This window comes from Muscardinus avellanarius (genome assembly GCF_963383645.1).
Source record: "Muscardinus avellanarius genome assembly, chromosome: 7".
NCBI lineage: Eukaryota > Metazoa > Chordata > Mammalia > Rodentia > Gliridae > Muscardinus > Muscardinus avellanarius.
The window spans coordinates 84,518,302-84,530,050 of record NC_137793.1 but is presented as its reverse complement, the minus strand read 5'-3'; the positions used below and the strand labels follow the sequence as shown (position 1 = coordinate 84,530,050).

At 51.9% G+C, this 11,749-nt stretch overlaps 1 protein-coding gene across 1 annotated transcript; it reads right to left on the bottom strand.

The window, feature by feature from the left end:
- Positions 1 to 4,505: 4,505 nt before the first annotated feature.
- SLC45A3 (solute carrier family 45 member 3) lies at positions 4,506 to 11,258 on the bottom strand (the record flags this gene model as incomplete). Its single annotated transcript, XM_080698509.1, has 4 exons — positions 4,506 to 4,940; positions 7,837 to 8,102; positions 9,225 to 10,010; positions 11,087 to 11,258. The coding sequence occupies 4 exons, from the start codon at positions 11,256 to 11,258 to the stop codon at positions 4,506 to 4,508; spliced, it is 1,659 nt and encodes a 552-aa protein (XP_080554635.1).
- Between the last annotated feature and the right edge of the window lie 491 nt (positions 11,259 to 11,749).

Sequence of the window (11,749 nt, the reverse complement as noted above, 5' to 3'; positions counted from 1 at the left end):
GAATGCCCAGACCCACAAAAATAAATAAATAAATAAATAAATAAATAAATAAATAAATATCAATTTATAGAAAACACAAGTGCAACAAAAATGCTTACTATATAACAGGGATTGCAGATGGTCTATATTATAAGCCATCTAGTTTTAAATTTTTTGAAAAAAATGGAAAATATGCCTATGGATTACAAAAGACTAGAGACAAACATAACTCTTTGCAATTAATGGGGGTGTATCTTGGAGGTAGAGTGCCCTTGGGTTCAATCCCTAGTACTGCAAAAAAAAAAAAAAAGAAATTATGAAATTATTCAATGTGATAATGGAAATGTTGTGGCTGTGTGTGTGTGTGTGTGTGTGTGTGTGTGTGTGTGTATGTTTTACTGGAGATTGAGCCCCAGGGCATTTTACCTCTGAGCTACACCCTCAGCCCTATTTTATTTTTATTTTGAAACAGGGTCTTAGCTGATGAGAGTCTTACTACTTGCTGAGGCCGTCCTTGAACCTGTGATCTTCCTGTCTCATCCTCCCAAGTACTAGAATTACAAGCATGCACCCACTAGAATTTTACAACTGAAACCACCATGCCTGGCTAAATGAGTAAGTGTGTATGTGTGTGTGGTGGGGATACTGAGGATGGCACCCAGGGGCCTTCTACCTCTGGGTTACATCCCCAGACCTACTTTTTCTTCTATTTTGAAACAGGTTCTCACTAAGTTGCAGAGGGCCTAAGTTGTTGAAGTTGGCTTTGAACCTGTGATCCTCCTGTCTCAGTTTCTCAAGTATTGGGACTATAAGTATGTGCCACCATTGCTAGGATGTGTGTGTGTGTGTGTGTGTGTGTGTGTGTGTGTGTGTATGTGTAGAGATATCTTTGGGAGATATTGCCTAGTGAAATACGATTTCTGAGATTTGCTTCAAAGATACATAGAAGTGTACAGAGGCATTGGTGAAATAGTGCCAACCCTAAGCTGGTGAGTGTTGAAGCTGCGTGATGGGCACATGGGCCATCAATACATGGCTATTCTCTCTGCTTTTATATATGTATTTGACATTATGCATGATAAAAAAAAAAGTTTAAAACAGCATTGCTAATGCTGGGAATGATGGTGCACACCTGTAATCCCAGTACTTGGGAGGCTGAGACAGGAAGATCACAGGTTTGGGGCCAGCCTTAGCAACTTAGCAAGATCCTCTTTCAAAATAAAAAAGGGCTGGAGGTGTAGCTCCACTGAATTCAGTCCCTAGTACCACACACAAAACAAAAACAAATAAACATCCTCTAAGAATTGTTTTGGGGGGGTCTGGAGATGGAACCCAGGGGCATTCGACCTCCGAGCTACACCCCCTGCCCTATTTTTATTCTTTATTTTAAAACCAGGTCTTATTGAGTTGCCAAGGGCCTCACTAAGTAGCTGAGGCTGTCCGCGAACCGCGATCCTCCGGTCTCAGCCTCCTGAATACTGAGATTACAAGCATGTGCCACCATGCCCGGCTTCCCTCTAAGGATTTTAAAACAACCTGGTCACCATACCATGATACCCAACAAAGCATATGCTTCCCTTTTTTTTTTTTTTTTTTTTTTTGGTGGTATTGGGGTTCCTGAAAACCCTTCTACCTTCAGGCTACACTCCCAGACCTATTTTATAGTTTTATTTGGAAACAGGGTCTCTTAAGCCAGCACGCGGCTGGCTTCGAACCTGCGCGATCCTCCTGTCTCTGCCTCCCAAGCGTGGGGATTACAAGCGTGTGTGCGCCACCACACCCGGGTCATATGTTTCTCTTGATTCCTAACAGTCCCAGTCTTTTTTTTTTTTTTTTTTTTTGTAGTACTGGGGATTGAACTCAGGGACATTCTACCTCTGAGCTGCACCACTGCACCCACTAGAATTTTACAACTGAAATAAAGTTGTTTGATACATGCTCTAAAAATATGTGGCTCCAGGGGTAGCAGGGGTGGGGGATGGAAGGAAATAGCAGAAACAAAAATGGCAGAATGTGTTAACTCACAATTGGGCTCCTTATCCCAGGCTCACTACTTGTACATTTGAAAAATTCTATAATAAAGTCAAATAATATAGAGAACTTATATGTCTGGTACTGGGTATTGAGCCTACAGGCATTCTACCTCCAAGCTCTAGCCCCCCGGCCCTTTTAAATTTTTTTGTTTGGGTCTTGCTAGGTTGCTGGGGCAGGTCTCAAATGTGCCTCCTCTTTCAGTCTCCTGGGATTATAGGCATGCACCTCCAGCCCAGCTAGAGAATATATATTTTGTGGTGCTGGGTATTGACCGAAGGCATTCTACCTCAGTGATATCTACAGCCCCTCCCTTTCTTAAAAATTGGAGCCAGGCGTGGTGGTGCACTCTTGTAATCCCCGCGCTTGGGAGGCGAGACAGGAGGATCGCACAGGTTCGAAGCCAGCCTTGCTGGCTTAAGAGACCCTGTTTCCAAATAAAAAATATAAAATGGATCTGGGAGTGTAGCCCGGAGGTAGAAGGGTTCCATCCCCAGTACCAAAAAAAAAAAAAAAAAAAAAAAAAAAAATTGGAAACAGTGTCTCTCCAAGTTTCTAAGAGCCTAAGTTGGTGAGGCTGGCTTTGAACCTATGATCCTCCTGTCTCAGCACAAGCACAAGTATGCACCACCACACCTGGCTTTAAAAATAAAGTGAGCCCTTGCTCAGGTGTTGACTGTACTGACCACACTGGAATTTAAGGGACACAAAGGCCAGAGTTGGAGAGCTCAGACATGGGAAGGCAAGGAAGTCTGTGAACTTGACCTTGGCCGGTAGGAGGGTGAAGGAAACGGGAAAGATCCAGTGCACAGGGAGTGAACAAACGTGGTGGTGCCCAAACCCTCTCCAGACACATGCCAGTGCGTTCCCTGGGCTCCAGCTGTCGTTGATAATGAGTGATTGCTCCATCTTCTGCTGTGAGCTTTTTGAAAAAGAAAACGCCCTGCTCTTGTACACTTAGGACTCTGCAGTCCTGTACCCCAATTCCCAAACTTCCCACCCAAATGTAGCTCAGCTCAGCATGCTGGTCAATGGCTCCATCTGCTGGTGCACACTGGGAACTGACACTGCCAAAAACTAAGGGTCCCCATGAACAGGGAGTGGAGGAGGATTTGAGAAAGATCTGGTCCTCCCCCAAGGCCTTAGACGACATAAACACATGCCAATTAAACATATAGGAAGCCTTTAATTTCATTACCATAAACATTATACTCTGATTGCTCACATACAGTATAAAATATTTACTCCGCTAAATAAATAAGACATAACATTATTGCAAACGGCACTTAAACCCCCGGGAGAGCGAGCTCCTTGGCTCAGGCAGGGGGTACTCCTGAGTGTGTGTGAGATTCCCCGAGCATGGATATGCCCTGGGGGCCGAGATGGACAAAGGCTCAAGGAACCACACTTGTGCTTCTGGTCCTGCAGTAGCCCCAAAGAGGTTGTGGAGCCAGTGGGGGAAGTTGGGGTGGAAGGGCAGTGTCTTCATCAGCCCAGTCCTATAGGGAGCAGAGGAGAGAGCTGGGTAAACCAGGCTGGGCTGAGAGAAGAGAGGAGGTAAAGGATACTGCTGGGACCTACAGCCCCCTCCATTTTCCCTTAACCCCCCACCCCCGCAACCTTGGGTAAGAATATCTAGGACCTAAACTAAGTAGAACTTCCAAGGTCCTGGGTTAGGCAGCTCTGGGAGCCAGACCCATCATCCCAAGAGACAGGTATTCTGACAGTATTCAAGCCAGTGGTCAAATATTTCAGGGGCCCCAGTTGTTGGGGATCCCCCGCCCTGCCCAACTCCTAGACACCAACACAGGAGAGTTAGGAATGGATGTCCTTCTATTTTGCTAAATAAATAAGTTAAATATTTAAAGGCCTGGGTCCCAATGATGACAACCCAAGGACCAACAAGCCATGTCCTGATAAAGGGTAGGGGGTCAGCAGAGAGGCAGTGCTGTGCACTAAGGGGGCTGCTGGCCCCTAGGACCCTTCCTCCCAATTAGCTCCCATCCTTCCAAATCCCACGGAGGAGTTTTACACTGGAAACTCCCATGCAAGAGCAACATTTGGGGGCGGCTGCAGGATAAGGGGGAATTGGGGTGGGAGATCACATGGCTGAGTTTATTCAGTTCCCCAAATTCTTTCTCTGGCTATGTCTCAACCAGGATACTATCTGTGAACTCTGAGCCGGGACAGTTAGTCCACCTGCAGAGTCCCGCATTCCAGTGCATGGAGCTAATCAAATGCCCTGCCCTTCTGGCCTCCTTGCAGAAGTCCAGACTGAAACCCAGGTGGAAAGCTGCCAATCAACCAGCCCTAGAGACTGGAAAGAGGTGGGAGGGAAGGCCCGGCCCTCTATCTGCACAGGTATGCACCTCACCGCCACACGGTGGCAGCAGAGAGCGGCACCACTTTGGCAGCCAAAGGAACTAAAAGGCTGCCTTGCAGCCAGGCAGAGCCTTGCAGCCAGCAGGCCCACTGCACCCTGTGTGGGAAACATTCTACACCGAGTATTTGGCCAAGTCACTCTTGTCAAACACTACCTGTGTAGCAAAGTAAATGGCAACCAGACCCAAGCCTGCTGCCGATACCATATAGGCTGTAACGGACTGGCTGAGCTGCACAATGGAGCCCATCAACAGAGACGGAGCCACCTGGGACAGCAGGAAGGCACTGTCCAGGATGGCGAGGTCCAGGCAGATGCCCCGTCCCGGAACCACCCTGGGCTCTGCAGGCTCACCCACCACCACCCTCATAGAGACGTCGCAGGCCGAGGTCCCGCAGAGCGGCGGAGGGGGAAGCAGCCCGCTGCCTCCAGTGCCCACGTGTCCATTGGGGAAGGGAGCTCCAGACTTAGGGCCTGGCAGGAAGCTGGTTGTCAGGCTGTCCTCACTGCCACCATTTCCAGCATCCCCTCGGTATTTGGGCAGGAACACCTACGGGGGGAGAGAAGAACAAGGTGTATGCCCGGGTACTGGCCCCCCAACTATGAGAACAGGCCCAGCCTTCATCCCAGGGGCCAAAAGAAATCAGGCAATGGGCTCTCATGAAATGAGATGACCCAATTTGGTCTGAGCCCAGCCCGAACCTTACGAGTGGAAGGAGGATGGCAGGGAAGAGAAGGGAGAAACCAGAGGTCTGGGCCTCCTCGGGTTTGAATAGATAAGAGGCAGATACACTCAGAACTGCAGGCCAGGAAGGGGGCAGAACCTCAGAGTGCAGGGGACAGGAAGCCCAGGTGAGAGGACAGAACAGAGGAACGAAATCCGAAGGAGGGGCTCCTGGTGGCCCAAGCCCACACGGGCCCTGCTGGCCCTCTTCTTGCCCGCCAGCCCTTCAAGTAGCCATTTGGAAACCCTGGTGGTCCTGCAGAGAGAAGCCCTGCCCTCTGCAGCCTGGGAAGTCCTTGCCCCAGCCTTGGGCCAGGAGGATCCAGCAGCCCAGGAAGGGAGGAGCCGCAGGAATGGCCCCTGGCTGCGCATACAGCTCAGCTGTCTAACCTGGAAGCCCCTACTCCCTTCCTGCTGTCCGTTCACCTCTGCCCACCCTGCCCTGCCTCCTACTTCAGGACAATGCCAGATCTTACCTGTCACCTGCACCAGGAGGTATCTAACACAGGCTTGTCATCTCTTTTCTTTCCTCCTCCTTCTCTACCCCAGTACTGGGGATAGAATACCCCAATGTATTCTACCACTTAGCTATATCCCCAGCCCAGCCGTGTGTGTGTGTGTGTGTGTGTGTGTGTGTGTGTGTGTGTGTGTGTGTTACTGGGGACTAAACCCAGGGGTAGTCTACCTCTGAGCTACACTCCCAGCCCTATTTTTTATTTTGAAACAGGTTCTTACTAAGTTGCTTAAAGTTTCGCTTAATTGCTGAGGCTGGCCTCCAACCTGCAATCTTCCTATTTACGCCTCCCAAGCACTGGGCTCACTGGCATGCATTACTTTTTTTGAGATAAGGTCTTGCTAGGTTGCCCAAGCTGGCCTTGAATTTTTTTTTTTTTTTTTAGTGGTACTGGGGATGGAACCCTTCTACTCCGGGCTACACTCCCAGACCTCTTTTATATTTTATTTGGAAAGAGGGTCTCTTAAGCCAGCAAGGCTGGCTTCAAACCTGCACGACCCTCCTGTCTCCACCTCCCAAGCACGGGATTACAAGCATGCGCCACCACACCCAGCAGGCCTTGAATTTTTGATCCTCCTGCCTCAGCCTCATTATAGGAGTACACGGCTGCGCCTGGCCACAGCACAACCTTCTTGAGTTGGCTGTGTTAGCAACCTGGGAGCCACAGCAAAGCTCCAATTCGATGCCCAGGAAGCCTATGGCTCATCACAAAGCTCATCAAGTGGGCAAAGGCCAGACTGATGGTGTGAGAGCCACATCTGCCACCAGCTGCTGTTGTAAATGCGCCCCCCCACCAACCTCTCCTCCCTCCCTCCCACCCCAGGAAAGACGAGCCAGGCTGAAGGCCCTGGGCCAAGAAAGACATGCTCTTTAGAAAAGACAAGGGTCGCGCCGGGCGTGGTGGCGCACGCTTGTAATCCCCATGCTTGGGAGGCGGAGACAAGAGGATCGCTCAGGTTCGAAGCCAGCCGCGCTAGCTTAAGAGACCCTGTTTCCAAAACTAAAAAAATAGGTCTGAGAGTGTAGCCTGGATATAGAAGGGCTTCCAGGAACCCCAGTACCACCAAAAAAAAAAAAAAAAAAAAAAAAAAAGGAAGAAGAAGAAGAAGAAGGAAAGAAAGAAAGAAAGAAAGAAAGAAAGAAAGAAAGAAAGAAAGAAAGGACAAGGGTCTAGTCCCAGCCTGTGTCTGAGCATAACTGCATGCACTCAGCCTGGCCTCTGGATCTAGCCCCCAAACTCCCAGCCCAGAGCAGCCCAGAGCACAGGTTGATGGAGGTTATCAGTGGACCAACAGAGGTCTCAGGTGCCAGCCCCCTGCCAAACCCCCTCCCCTGCACACGTTCCACCCTGCAGCTACCTGCTGAGCAAAGCAGCCCCAAGCTACCCCACTCCTTTCTTACAGGGGCAGGGATAGGTCTGCCTTATAGTCTGGAAGCTCCACATCAGGTCTGTATCTCCCTCCTTGAGACACCTCAACTTGCGCTCCTAAAGGCAGTTCTGTGCCCAGGGTTGTAGCTCAGTGAGGCCGGTGGAGGCCTGGCTCAGAAACTGTCCCATGGAAGGGGTCCTTGTGGGGGCTGGTTACTGTGCAGCCAAGGAGTGAGGCGGTCTTCAACTTACACCATGCCCATGTGAGCTGAACTGGTATATCAGGCTCAGATATCCACAGAGAGGGCATGGGAAGGGACAGAGGCAAAGGAGGAAGTCAGGAAAAAAAGAAAATTAGAAGAGATGAACCCCAAAGAAGGGGCAGGAGGGAGCCTTTCCTATCTCAGAGACTGAAAGATAGCACAGGCCAGTCATGTTGCCTCTCTAAAAAGGAGCAGGTGCTGGAGTCTGACCACTCCACTACCCCGTGCTGAAGCTAGGTGACCCAGAGGCCATTGATTCAGCCCCTGCCTCTTGGTAGAACAACCCAACCCAGACAGGTGCTTCCAGGCCTGATTCTTCAGGATTCCCAGTGAAGGATTCTGCATTTCCTGTAATCATCCTCTCAAGTGCTTATACTCCCAAAGCCAGGAAGTCATTCTCAGAATCTAATCCACAGGCTTCTTCCGCAGCCCAGGCTCCCGGCTCTGGGGCTAAGACAAGGCTTCCTCTCTGATCAGATAAAGCCTTCTCCAGTGCCTCTGCCCAACACAGGTTCTGGACTAGTCCCTCTCCCTCCCCACATGCGCCCCACAGCACAGGGCTGGGCCAGCGAGTACCTGCTTCTCACGGTGATAGAGGGAGGCCAGCGTGTAGGGCAGGATCTGCAGGGCCGAGAAGGTGAACCCGGTGAGGGCGGCTGAGGCGGTCACCACGGCCACGCTGCGGGACAGGCAGGTGGCGGCAGCAGCCACAGGGAAGGCCACCACACTGGCCAGGTAGACAGCTCGGGTGCCAAACCGCTGCACCAGCCGGTCCATGACCAGGGAGAAGAGCAGGGAGATAGCACACTGCAGAAAGAGCCCCAGGCTGCCCATCCGCACACCTGGACACAGGAAGAGAGGTGGTCAGATGGGGCCTGGTGGGGAAAGAGCCCTGCACACGCTAACGGGGAGCCAGGGACCAAGCGCCACGGGCACCTGCTCCTCAGCGTCCTCCCCAACCCACCCACAGCAACCACCTAGAGTCTAGGTTTTCCCACTGACCCTCGGTGAATGTGGCCAATGCTCCGGCCAAGGGCAGAGGAAGATATTCTAGAGAGGATGAATAAGGAGCCTCAGTTTGGGTTTAGGAGAGTGAGATGGGATGAATAGATGGTTCCACTAGGCTTTATTTATGTACTTATATTTAGTACTGGGGATTGAACCTGGGGCATTCTACCTCCGAGCCACACCTCTAGCCCTTTCAGTTATTTTTTATTTTGAAACAGCATGCCCCCGGGTTCAATCCCAGCACAAAAAAATAATAAAAAAAAGAAAGAGTATCCCGCTATGTTGCCGAGGGTCCTACTATATTTCCAAGGCTGTCTTCAAACCTACTATCCTCCAGTCTGAGCCTCCCAAATTACTGGGATTACAGGTGTGTGCCACCACGCCCAGCCTTTGTCCACTAGACTTTATTTTATTGTATTTTTTTTTTTTGTAGTAATGGGAATGGAACCCAGAAGCATGTATTTTACCTCTGAGCTCCACCTCCATTCCTATTTTATTCTTTTATTTTGAAACAGGGTCTCATGAAGTTGTGGAAGCCCTCACTAAATTCCTGGGGTTGGCCGTGAAACCAGCCATCCTCCCATCTCAGCCTCCAAATACTGGGATTATAAGCATGAGCTTCCACACCCAGCTCCATCTGGCTCTAAGACAGTGTTCTAGAATGCCTGAGCTGGAAGGGTATTTGGAAAGTCAGCAGGAGCAAAGGGCATGCTGAAGAAGCTGGAGCCAGACAGACCTGAAGCCTGGCCTCCTCTCCTCTGCTCCCAGTAGACCTGGAATAAGCTCCGCCTTCCTGCCTGTCAGGGCAGTGAGTCCAATGGGCTCAGAGCAGCTGCACACCCCAGGAAGCCTACGCAGGCAGGGTCCACTTTCCTTTCCCATTATGGAAGTTAGGGCCCAGGATGCACAGCCACAGTCACCTCCTAACCCTGGGATGTCACTGGCCAAGGCCTTACCTTCATCGTAGTGCCTCCGGGCCTCGGTGCCTGGCTCGGCTCTGGGCACACCCTGGTACAGCCCCTCGCCCACGAAGTCCGTGTAAAACAGCGTGAAAGTCATGAGTGCCATCCAGCTGCACAGCTCGGCCACGAAGAGTTGGCGCAAGGTGCGAGGCATGCGGCAGCAGAGCTGGTGCAGTCGTGGAAACAGGGCGCCCAGGTTCCGGAAAGCCAGGCGGGCGCGGCAGGGACAGCAGCGGGGAGACACCGAGGGGGTCGACAGCCCTTCTGCCGGCTCGGCGGGGCCCAGCACCGCCTCCTCGGCCACAAACAGTGTGGCCACCAAGCAGGTGAGGAAGATGAGAGTGAGCAGGCCAAAGAGGCACTCCTCCTGGGTGCCCAGGTAGGGGGCCAGCGCGCTGGCGTCCCAGTCAATGGCAGGCAAGAGGTAGCCCAGGCAGCCCCCAAGGCTGATCATGAAGGCGTAGACAGAAAAGGCCTGGCGACAGTGATCAGGATCTCGGAAGAGGTCGGAGAGCAGGGCCTCCAGCGGAGTGAAGCACACCTGGCCACAGAAGTCCAGCAGCCCCACGCCCAGGATCAGCAGCGCCAACTCCAGGGGCCTGGCATCTGGGCAGAGCAGCCCCGCCAGCCAGCCAGCCCTCGGGATAAGAAAGAGGCTCAGCAGGACGCCCAGGGACAGGGCCCAGATGAAGGGCCTCCGCCGGCCATAGCGCCCACGCCACTGGTCACTGGCTGAACCCAGGAGTGGGACAGAGACCAGGCCCAGCACTGGACCAATGCCTGCAAGAAGGACACAGAGCATGAGTCAACAACTGGGACTGAGCGGGGGCAACGGGACAGGGGAGCTAGCTCCTTGAAGGGCGGAAAGGCAACCACTATACCACACTGAAGGTGCACTCTTCCAGGGACTCTGCATTAGATACTACAAGAGCTCTCACTTTGGGGATTTTATTTTATTTTATATTTTTAGTGCCAGGGATTGAACCCAGGGGCATTCTACCTCTGAGCTATACCCCCAGCCCTCTTATTTTTTTAGTGATGCAGGGTCTAAGTTGCGGAGGACCTCAATAAGTCGCTAAGGCTGGCAGCAAACTCGCAATCCTCCTGTCTCAGCCTCACAAATACTGGCATTACGAGTGTGTGCCACCACGCCCAGCTAAATTCCCCATTTTCAGATGGGGAAACTGAGGCATACAGCACCTGAGAAGTGATGCTTATGCAAAGGCACACAGCTAGGGAGGGCAGGAGGCAGGGTGGCCACAGTCAACCCGACTCCAGAGCCAGCAGCTTGGCAGGGCCCCTCTTCCTAGGGCGCAGGGGGTCACACAATGTGGACCGTTTGCCTTCTGTGGCTTTTGCATAATTCACCTGAAACTTCAGGAGTCTATTCTGTCCTGTCCTAGGGGCAAGAAAGAGCCCTTGCTGGGGGATCCTGGGGAGTGCCAGCTTCAGGAAAAAGCAGCCTTAACCTGGGCTAAGACTCATAAAAGCCTCTTTTCTGTAAAACTCATAACCCTGAAGGGTTGTTGTAAGGATTAAATGAAATAATAGATTCAGGTTACAAAAGAGCTGGCAAAGGTTAGGAGCAATTTCTCCAGCGTCTCCCATGAGCTAGGCACTGAGCAGGAGCCAGGGCTGTACACGGGTGCCTAGGCGACATCCCGGTACTCTCTTTCTCTTCGGGGTCCGCTGCCTAACCCAGGGTTACCTGCTCAGCACGTCTCCTCTCTGGACACAGGGACAGCAGGCAACCACCTCTCCATCCAAGCTGCCCTCTGAGCAGAGGAACTGGTGCCCTACATCGCAGGTGCACCTAACTAACCAGGGCAGGAGGGAAGGACAGCCTGGTGACTCACCCAGCACCATGGTCATGAACTTCTCTTCTACCCCCACCTCCAGCAGCAGGGGTGGCACATAGGTGATGCCAGCGGCCAGACACACCTCCAGGCCAAAGGTCAGCAGGTTGACCAGCAGAAGCTGGGCTTTCCGATGCCGCAGCAGGCGGCTCACCCACAATCTCTGGACCATGGCTGGCCAGGCAAGTAGGGTTCCGTGAGCGGCTCACACACTCCACATCTGCTTTGTTCCAGCCCTGCTCCAGAAGCTGAGGTCTCTCCTCTTCACTGCCACCAACTGCCTAGGATTCAGCCAGGTGCCCATTTCTGCCGGCCTTCTGCTGCGGGTCCAGTGTCTCAGCCCATGCTAAACACGTGTTGCCCGGCATCACCTCAGTGGGGAAACATCTCATCATTCAGATCCTAAAAGGGCAGGACAATCACAGGCACGTGGTGTTAAGTCCCCGGTGCCAGGTCTTCAGGATTTGCTCTGAAGTCTCTGAATCCTGTTTGTCCCCGGCCAGTGATGTGGCCTTGACCCTGTAGTGCCAACTCCCAGCTGCCCAATCAGGAAATGCTTGTTAATATTAGCCTAAGGCTGACATAATTAAAAGGTAAATATGATTTTTAAACCTCAGCACACCCCAGAGCCAAACAGATGTCAGCTGCTTTCTGTTTTGGAAT